General features: G+C 39.3%; 1 protein-coding gene across 1 annotated transcript; it reads right to left on the bottom strand.

Annotated features, from left to right (window-relative positions):
• Positions 1–169: 169 nt before the first annotated feature.
• On the bottom strand, positions 170–3840 carry LOC128621824 (zona pellucida sperm-binding protein 4-like). Its single transcript, XM_053647817.1, has 8 exons — positions 3424–3840; positions 3156–3343; positions 2973–3070; positions 2747–2904; positions 2463–2655; positions 2235–2382; positions 2075–2150; positions 170–2005 (listed from the first exon to the last, which is right to left on the bottom strand). The coding sequence occupies exons 1-8, from the start codon at positions 3701–3703 to the stop codon at positions 1908–1910; spliced, it is 1239 nt and encodes a 412-aa protein (XP_053503792.1). The 5' UTR covers positions 3704–3840; the 3' UTR covers positions 170–1907.
• Positions 3841–11127: the final 7287 nt, after the last annotated feature.

Below are 11127 nucleotides of genomic sequence, written 5' to 3'. Positions count from 1 at the left end.
ACTGTACATCTCTTCTCTAAAACACACCAAAATGCTGCCCTGTTGAGTTAGTGCTTTTTGTACAAAAGTACTGTTAAAGTATATTTATGTTTTGCTTATTTTCGTTTGAATTTGTATGTCAGTTATCAAAAAATTCAAAAGAAAGATATTATCCTTCGAACATGCTGAAAATGCTCATTTTGACCAGTAGATGGTAGCAGATGTTTAGCCACCTCACACACTGAAGGGTATACAATCTGTTTAAATCTGGTTTTATGAGTAGCTTCTACACCTAACAGCTCATGGACTTTAGGACTGTATTCTGATAATTCGTCTTTAATTTATTTATTCATTTTCATATAACTCATTTACATGTGATTCATTTACTAACTTGCTTCACTTTAAATCCAGTTTTAGACTGATATTACAAAGGTCTTTCCAGATTACTTGCTACACTATGAGATAACCCCAGTAAAATTGCCTGAATTCTATAATATAATTTGTTCACCATGTTAGGTTTAAATCCTCTAAAAACAGATTCTCAATTAAATAACACTACTCTGTTCCAATTCACATCCTTCAAAGCATTGGCATGTTCTGCTTACTCTCACAATCCACCAAACACCCATCTCCATAAACAAATGAGAGCAGTGTATCCTACAGAAACCGAACATTGCCAGCATTATGAAAACAACTCCCAGTGTAAGCTGAACTAACCAACAAAATTACCAAGACAAAAAGTTCCAGTAAGAGAAAAAGCCCCTACTGACTTCAAGTCTGATAAACAGTCTGCACGCAATAACAAATAATGTCCTTAACTTTTAAAGACTTGTAACAAATAATATAACACTGTAGCACATAAAGCCGAGGAGATAACACTAATAAAATTAAATAAACAGAAACTCTAACCTGCTCAGAGCATCAAAACAGAGAATCACATTAATACAGAAGTAAATTTTAAGGAGCAAGGTCCACAAAATCTAGGCAAAGTAATGCAACGCCAATATCTTCAATAAAAATCCGAATTCTGTAGAGCTGGAAGGCCGAGTGCAAAAAAAAATAGAAGAGCGAAAAAGACTCCACTGTGTAGGTGATGCAATTCACCCCGATATCAAGAGTTTAACATAGTCTCCTGTTTCCTCCGCTGAAACAAAGTCCATCTGAACACCGTTATATGTAAGGCAAACCCGAGCTGGGTGAAGTATTCCATAGTGAGCGCCCTCAATACCACAAGGTTGAGGCCAAACCTCGTTAAAAGCAGCCTGGGCCCCGGCTGTCTAGTCAACTATTCTGATCATTCCTTAGTAGGGTATATGAATAAGACACTTTTATTGGAAAAAAAAAAAAAAAAAAAAAAAAAAAAACCAACCACAACAGGGTGGGATGAAGCAGGATTACTGTTACCACCCCAAAGCTGATCATTTTCCTTTAACAGCCAGTCCCCATGCTAAACAAGTTAGTTCCTGTTCTCACTTACATTATAGCAGCTATAGACAGTAATTCTTCTTTTCTCTCTCAGTGCTGGAAATTTTTCCATTTATATGATTCAAAGCCAATCAATAGGTTTACATTAGTCAGTTGTCCTAGGTATAGATGTACCTTTTATCCCCCCCACTTAACCAGGAAGGTTCTATTGACATTGTACTCTCTTAAATCCGATCAAGACAGCAACACATTCAAGTTTCACAATAAAAATTCACCCCCCAGCCATCATCTGCAAGTCATGCTGGATTACAGCTATGAGTAAGCACCATGTACAAACCAACACACTGAAGTTACATGTAAAATCACAAATGTTACTCCTGTGATCACAACTCTGAACCCACCATAGATGGATATGCTAGACTCAGCTTGTACACAGAACATTTGAATCAAACAGCCAGATTGAAAGTTAAAAAAAAAAAAAAAAAGCTTTATTCGCCATAACTTTACACAAAGTGAGGTGAGGAGCCTTGGGTAAAGATCACACCTCCACTAGACACTACTCCTGAGGTGTGAGGAGAGCCTCCTGCAGCAGCATCTCTTCCTAATGAGGGAAAAAGATGATGCGTAAGCCAGTCAAGTGAAGCAAACAGTGTTAAGGTGGTCTACCTACTTCTTCTGGCACATGTGGGTTCACAGGAGTCTTGTGCAGTTGGAAGACATACAGCTGTACTGCAGTGGATGTAGAGCTGAGAAAAGACACATTAAACAGTCGAACCCATTTCATGTACAGAAGCATGTGCAAGAGCATAAAAGAGAACCCAACCCTTTACCGTCTCATGCATTGGAGCCATAGAGTCTGGATCCACAAACGTGAACATCTTCAGGACAAAGCGTCTGTAATGGGTAGGGTATGCAAGTCCAGACATCCCATTAACTGGCATCAGTTTGGTCAAATAGCGGTCATCCTTGTATGGACACCTTTAGAAAACACAAGGTAGTCATTTCCTGTTCAATATGGTCACTGGACTACACAAGCAGAAGACCTGTGACGAGCTTACCCATTCACCAGAAGGTCCCACTGGGGAAGGCTGTAGGGGTTAGGGGAAGCAGTCGCCCAGCAGCCTCCCAAAACCAGGACAATATTTGGGTCAGTTCTTCCCACCATGTGCACTTCAACATACACTGGTTCCCTCAGTACCTTAGTCACAGGGTAGTCAGCAGCACTATAGTACGAGGTATAGGCTACTTCATCTGTTGGGTGGCAGAGGGGGGGAAAATCAAATCCTGTTGAAACCATTCACAGTTCAGACTGCATGCCAATAGCCAGACAGAAGTTTCTCACCTTCTGCACATCCCTTGGCAACACAGTGACCATTTCCTAGTCTTAGTTCTACTTGGAGTAGTCCAGAAGCAACAACGGATGGAGGATCAGCATTGGCTGAAGGGTCAATAGCCAGAGTGGCTAAGCCAACACCTGAATATTTACACTGGAAGTAAAGCCTACAAAGGAAACAATAGATCAGTAAAAGCCTTAAAGGAACACCTGCCATTAGTTTTAGTTATCTTACTCATAGTGAGTGTCTCTGGTGATTGCCCCTCGGGGTCCAACTCCAACTTCATAGGAAGAGAGCATCCTGTTTTCATAGACCACATAGCCACCTTGTACCTGGACAGAGTGGAATAATGGAGAGCATGCTTTCCAAACGGCATAAAAATTAACACCAGATATTTGGAAACAATTAAACACAGACCATCATGGTTGTCCCACAAGCAGTTACAGGAAACTGGTATATAGCAAAGGCTGTATTGGAGTCAACAGGACTACAGGGTCTACTGTTTCCTCCCAACATGCTGATGGACTCCAGGCTTATCCTGGGAACTGTGGCATCTCTGGCCACCACCAGCACAAACTGGCCATCAAGGGTACACTGGACAGTCACTGGCAATACCAAAAAAAGAGAAAGGGGTCAGTTAACAATTTTTGTCACAATGAAAGATCAGATAGAACTCCAATCTTACCCATCTTCCCATAATAGCACTGTTGGCCATCAAAACAGCAGTTTATAGTGGTGCACTGATCACCATTGATGCCAGGTTCTCCACAAGGAACCCTTTCATAATCTTGCACTTGGCATTTTGCAACCGGTCCAGGCATCTGTGGCTGTAAAGTGGGCTTCCCAGGAAGCTGAGGAGCTTGAGGGGGCATTTTCACAGCTTGTGGAGATGCAGGTGTACTACGCACATAGTTGAAGATCAGAAAAAGCTCCACAAGTACTAAACTTACCCTTGTAGTTGTCATTGCTCATTGCACTGAGCACACCAATATTAAAACAGTCAGCAACAGTGGCCTTTTATTGTGTCTTTCGTCCTAATTGTCTCTGGAGTCTCCTCCTACTCAACTAGTCATTAATAGTGTTCCAGCCGTGTCTCACCATTAACTGCTTTAATCACTGCGTTCATTTTAATGGCGGTCATTTTGAGAGGTGTTTGAAATAGATATTTGTTCAGTTACTGGTCACGTTAATTGTCTTTGAGAGTAATGTAATGCTAACACATGCAAACCTTAGTTATATAAATTAGATGGCAGCTAATCAACAGAAAAATTACACTCATTGTTTTAATGTATACATTTAAATTAAAAATACTTTTTTGTCTAAAGTTTAAATCAGTATTGTGAAAAGTTGCATAAGCTGAACACAAAATTGTAACATTAACCACAAACACTTCACATTTTAATTACTTCTAATGTTAAAAGTGCCGTGGTTTTAAAATGCTTAGTGCATTATTTATGCACTAGATACTAGACATTATTTATTTCCCTCAATATTCACAGCCACAATATTATTTTTGAGTCTTGATAGTGAAGATCTGATTGTAGCTTAGGTTACTTTTATTTTGACAGAGTTTTGTTTCCTTGTAGGGTGTCAGTGTGAAGCTACAATCACAAAGATGAAGCCAGACAAAAATACAAAATACAAGTTGCCCTGAACCACAAACCTCACTCAACAGTTAAATCTATAATCTCTCTCTCTCTCTCTCTCTCTCTCTCTCTCTCTCTCTCTCTCTCTCTCTATATATATATATATATGAATCCTCAAAGTGCCTTTTCATGTTGGTTAGAAAATGAAATATCATGATTATAAATATATTTTATTATATTATTATTAGCAATGATAATATTTAATCTATGTAACTATTAGTAAACATGTACTAATGCCTCCATTTACCAACTTTAGAATGTGTTACGGGTTCAGTGTGATGGTTGTTTTATTTATATAGTTTATTTATAGATTTCTACCCAAGTAAACCGAGGGTTTTTCCTTAGTTCCATTTGGCCAAACTACGTATTATTTTACTCAGTGTGACGGTTCTTCCATGCTAGCAGAAGACTCTCCTCACTCCCAACTCCCAGAATAATCAGGGTTCTTTGTGTGAAGCTTAAGGTTCTCAGAGAGCTCAGTGTTATTCTGCCCAAGCTGAGGGTCCTTCTGCACAAACCAAGGGTTTTCACATCCATGCTAACGGTCCATCTTCCCAACTGTGGGACCTTCTGATCAAACTGGGCGTTCTTCTGCCCAAAATGAGGGTTTTTTCACCCAGTCTGAAGGTGCCTAAACCATAGCTAAGGACAGTCTCAGTATAAATCAGGGTTCTTTCTGTGAAGCTTTTTCCATCATGGGTTCTTTCACCCAAACTCAGGGTTGTACCATCCGAAATGTGTGTCCTTAGAGGGTTCTTCTGCCCAAAACGGGGGTCCAGTGAGTGTTTCTAAACTACTTCACTTTAAAGTTAAACACTGATGTACTTTTGATTAAGGATTAGTTATGGGATCACATTCATTTATATATTATGTAATTTTTCTCAATTCTCAAAATCTGAGGAGGACTGAATAAAAATATAAACTTATATAAACTTACAATATTAAACTCTGAATATAAAACAAAAAAAATATATCACAAAACTTGAATAGATTTTAGCTATATTTGCTAACAAAGTGGTTGAAAAAAAATGTAAATCATTATTTAAGAAAAATGTTTACAAGAAAAATTTTCACTTTACAGTTAAACAATAATGTTACTAAATTATTAAAAAGATTTAAAACATGTCTTTTACTGAAACTCAACAATAATTTTTCAAAACTATAGGTTACTTGCGTAACCCCGGTTCTCTGATAGCATTAAGTGAGGTCTCTCACTATGGGATACGCCCCTTCTGCATATTCCTTAGAATCGTATCATATCGTAACTGTATCGGCTGGCAGGCATGACGCTTGTGCCTGAGAGTGGCTCCCTTCTCCAGTATAAGAGGAGCGGCACAACGTCATTCTAGTATTCAGAACAAGCACACCCTTTCCTTGCTTCACTGAGGCCTGCACTAACAGCAGTGCTGTCTTAATCGACAGTATTTTAAAATCAACTTTGTCCAGCGATTCAAATGGAAACTCCAAAAGCGCTTCAAGTACCAAAATTAAATCCCATGAGGGAGAAAGCGGTTTCAAGATTGGCAAAGCGCGCCGCACCCCTTCATAAAGCGGCATACTAACGGGTGCTGTCCCACTCTCTTACCATCAAAGCCTATGTGGCATGCCAAACTAGCAACTTTGTACATGTCTAAATGACTTGAAAAATGAATGAATTAAGTAACTGAAACAAATGAATTATCTTGATGCTGCGGTGCTGTATGTTATTCTCAATTACATTACCACTTCATGTGCAGTAAATGCTCTACTTGCTGTTAAAGAGATCACTGGTTCCACAAATGCAGCTTAGTTATTAATTTAGCTATTTTATTTATTTAAAAAAAAAAAAAATCCTTCATTGTGTGATTTGACACCTATCTCTGATTTTGTGTGATAAATGGGAAAAACATTTCTTTCAGTCAGAGAGTGACTAATAATATTGTTATCTTCAGGTTATTCATGTTTTCATTCCCGCAACCATTTCTCTTTATTCATCTTGTTCCCAATTTGACTGCATCCCTAATTTTCCATATGTGTTGAGGAAAAGCAGCATTGGTTATTTGAGCCTTATCAAGCCTAACTTATTTTGGCATAGCAGTCAGGTTGAACATATTTAGTGCCTCTTGTCTTGATCTAAATTCACTCAATTCATATTCATGCCCATTAATACTGTTATTAACTGTATACTGTTAGTGACTAGATGGTTGTGAGATCAAATCTCAGTGCTGCCAGAGAGCCAACATTAAGCAGTTAAGCAAGGCCCTTAATCTTTAAACTGCTTTAATTGTCTGTTTGTATAAATATTCTGCCAAAGAAATATATGAAAATGTAAATATATCAGCACTGGAATTTGAATCATATATTACTTTACATATATTACAATGAAAATGTTGTGACTGTTATTATAGTTATGTATTTAGAACTACCACTCTTCTGTATAGTACATTACGGAGTTGACAGCACAGATGAAGAATAACAGGTTAATGGGGCGAACACACTATGACATAATGTAGAGGTGCATCTAAAAAAATGAGAATATCATGGAAAAGTTCTTTTTTTCCCCCGTAATTAAATTCAAAAAGTGGAACTTTCATATATTCTAGATTCATTACAAATACAGTGAAATATTTCAACCGTTTTTTGTTTTAATCTTGATGATTATGGCTTACAGCTCATGGAAAATGAAAAACCCAGTACCTCAAAATATTAGAATAAAGAATTTATAATACAGAAATGTCGACCTTCTGAGGATGCACTCGATTACTGCATCAGTGAGGTGTTGCATGGAAGCAATCAGCCTGTGGCACTGCTGAGGTGTTATGGATGCCCAGGTTGCTTTGATTTGAATTGAATTACAGAAAAAAAAAAACTTTTCCATGATATTCTAATTTTTTGAGATGGTTGTATGTACATAAATATGTTAATTAACATTAGCACTGATTTTTGTGGCGATGTCTGAGATCTTACAATTAATTATTTTATATAGTTTACAAGAGTGTTTGGTTATTTTAAAGGAGTACAGTAAAAGGGAAAACATCATTACATACTAAGGATTATAGTTTATCGATGTATATGATTATTATATACATTATTTATAGTTCATAGGATTTATAGGATTATTATATACATCAATTAAGAAACTATTAATAGTGTTTTGAAATAATCTTAACACATAAAATATCTAAATACTTTATGTATTAGGTTTATAGTTTAATCAAGTTATTAGTTCAGTAGTGTTACTTTTGCCAAGGAGCATTAGACACATTTTCCTTGATCAACACTCTGATGGATGTCACCAACCAATTATGCATTTATTTTTTACAAAATTACACCATCAGTACTTATACCATTATCAGGAGACTCGTTAAATGTTATTCTCACTTGACAACCCCTTTATGTACAGTAACATAGTAACACTTTTTTTGTTGTTCATTAGGTTAATTATTGTAGCTTGTTTATGTGGTTGTCATGTGTCATGGGCATCTCTCCTGAGCATACCACCATTTCTGTAAACCATGATAATGACTCTTGAGGGAATTAATTGTTTAAAGAGTTACATTCTCCAAAGAGTGGTATGAGATGAAAGACTCATATATGTAACTTGATTGTGTGATGTTGGGAATGTAATGCTAAACACTCTCCTAAATATTGATTGTGTACTACTGGTTTGACTAGCTACATATTTAAAGCAAAAAGAAAACATTATTATTATTATTATTATTATTATTAGTAGTAGTAGTAGTAGTAGTAGAAGTAATACTAGTAGTAAACAAATTAGATTAAAGCAAATTAGATTAAATCTGGCTTGTGTAAATATTATACAGTATCTCACAAAAGTGAGTACACCCCTCACATTTTTGTAAATATTTGATAATATCTTTTCATGTGACAACACTGAAGTGAGTGTACCGCTTGTGTAACAGTGTAAATTTGCTGTCCCCTCAAAATAACTCAACACACAGCCATTAATGTCTAAACCGCTGGCAACAAAAGTGAGTACACCTCTAAGAGAAAATGTAAAAATTGGGCCCAAAGTGTCAATATATTGTGTGGCCACCATTATTTTCCAGCACTGCCTTAACTCTCTTGGGCATGGAGTTCACCAGAGCTTCACAGGTTGCCACTGGAGTCCTCTTCCAGTCCTCCATGACGACATCACGGAGCTGGTGGATGTTAGAGACCTTGTGCTCCTCCACCTTCCGTTTGAGGATGCCCCACAGATGCTCAATAGGGTTTAGGTCTGGAGACATGCTTGGCCAGTCCATCACCTTCACCCTCAGCTTCTTTAGCAAGGCAGTGGTCATCTTGGAGGTGTGTTTGGGGTCGTTATCATGCTGGAATACTGCCCTGCAGCCCAGTCTCTGCTTCAGTATGTCACAGTACATGTTGGCATTCATAGTTCCCTCAATGAACTGTAGCTACCCAGTGCCAGCAGCACTCATGCAGCTCCAGACCATGACATTCCCACCACCATGCTCGACTGTAGGCAAGACACACTTGTCTTTGTACTCCTCACCTGTTTGCCGCCACACACGCTTGGCACCATCTGAACCAAATAATTTTATCTTGTTCTCATCAGACCACAGGACATGGTTCAGTAAACCATGTCCTTGGTCTGCTTTTCTTCAGTGGACTGTTTGCGGGCTATCTTGTGCATCATCTTTAGAAGAGACTTCCTTCTGGGACGAAACCCATGCAGACCAATTTGATGCAGTGTGCGGCATATGGTCTGAGCACTGACAGGCTGACCCCCCACCCCTTCAACCTCTGCAGCAATGCTGGCAGCACTCATACATCTATTTCCCAAAGACAACCTCTGGATATGACGCTGAGCACGTACACTCAACTTCTTTGGTCGACCATGGCGAGGCCTGTTCTGAGTGGAACCTGTCCTGTTAAACCACTGTATGGTCTTGGCCACCATGCTACAGCTCAATGTCAAGGTCTTGGCAATCTTGTTATAGCCTCGGCCATCTTTATGTAGAGCAACAATTCTTTTTTTCAGATCCTCAGAGAGTTCTTTGCCATGAGGTGCCATGTTGAACTTCCAGTGACCAGTATGAGGGAGTGTGAGAGCGATGACACCAAATTTAACACACCTGCTCCCCATTCACACCTGAGACCTTGTAACACTAACAAGTCACACGACACCGGGGAGGGAAAATGGCTAATTGGCCCTAATTTGGACATTTTCACTTAGGGGTGTACTCACTTTTGTTGCCAGCGGTTTAGACATTAATGGCTGTGTGTTGAGTTATTTTGAGGGGACATCAAATTTACACTGTTACACAAGCTGTACACTCACTACTTTACATTGTAGCAAAGTGTCATTTCTTCAGTGTTGTCACATGAAAAGATATAATCAAATATTTACAAATATTTACACACCTCAGTGGACCTCATGAACCTGGATGGTTTGGTATTTTCATGTTTGTATTTCTGACAGGTGGTATACGTTTTCACATACTCCCAGACATCCTTTTGCACTGTTGGCCACCAGGCTACTTCCAGCACCCATAGCAGGGTCTTCATCTGTCCTAGATGGCCCCCTAGTGGGCTAAAGTGGAAATAGTGTAAGAAACGTGGGATCAAGCTTAGTGGCACTATGAGTTGCTATTTCTTTCCTTAACCTTTTAGTGGGAGCTTCCTATACAATATGCCTTGTTGGTCATGAAAGCTGACTAGGTGTTCTTTGATGTAGTGTAGCTTTTATTTGTTTCACTGTGTCATCTTTGTCCTGAGCTTGGGCAGTTTCACCCAAGGAATGGGGAAGGTCAGTTTGGTGGTGGTTGACGACGTTCAAGCATGGAGCTATATCCAGGGAGGGAGGTTTGAAGGCCCTTGTCAAAGCATCCGGTCCGGTGTTGAGACAACCCTTTCGATCTTGCACTTTGAAGGTGAATTGTTGCAGCTGCAGGATCCACCTTGTCAGGCGTGAGGAGGTCTTTGGGCAGTTGAACACCCAGGCCAAAGCTACATGGTCAGTAAAGACCTCAAATCCACTCCTTCCAGGAAATGTCTCCACTTTTCTACAGCCCAGACCACAGCCAGACACTTTTAATGTCTTTGATGCATATGTAGTAACCTTCTCACCCTCCTCAGATTGCTGGGTTAAGATGGCCCCTAGTCCCAGCTCACTGGTGTCGGTGTGAACTTAGGAAGGCAGGACAGCGAAACCCGGAATGAGCTTATGGTACCATCCTGCCAACCCCAAGAAGTGCTGCAGAGACTTAAAGTCTGTTGGTACCGGATAGTCTGAATCCACTTTTCTCTGCATCCACTTCGGCTCCTCACCCTGAGACGATATGGCCCAAGAACTTCAGCTATTGTTTGAAGAAGTGGCATTTTTTCATATTGAAGGTGTAGTTGGCTTGGGTGAACTTCTGCAGTACAGCACTGATGTCTTTGGTGTGTTGATTGTAGGTCTGGGAGTATATGATTATGTCATCAATGTATACGAAGCAAATCATTCCTCTCAGCCCACTTAGTACTTGTTCCATCAGCTGTTGGAAAGTGGTAGCTGCGTTTCATAATCCATATGGCATTTTCTTGAGTTGGTATAGACCTTTGCTGCTAATAAAGGCAGTCTTCTTTTTGCTCTCCTCTTCCATCTCCACTAGCCAGTAGCCGGATTGCAAATTCAAGGTCATGAACCAGGAAGTGCCTTCCAAGGATTCCAGGATGTCATGCAATATGGTCATTGGATAAGCATCCTGTAATCGATACAAAACCAGTATGATTGGTCCGGTTTTGGCACTAGAACC

The sequence above is a fragment of the Ictalurus furcatus genome, chromosome 17 (genome assembly GCF_023375685.1).
Source record: "Ictalurus furcatus strain D&B chromosome 17, Billie_1.0, whole genome shotgun sequence".
NCBI classification, from domain to species: domain Eukaryota; kingdom Metazoa; phylum Chordata; class Actinopteri; order Siluriformes; family Ictaluridae; genus Ictalurus; species Ictalurus furcatus.
The sequence above is the reverse complement of the archived record's forward strand: the minus strand, read 5'-3'. Positions and strand labels throughout refer to the sequence as shown.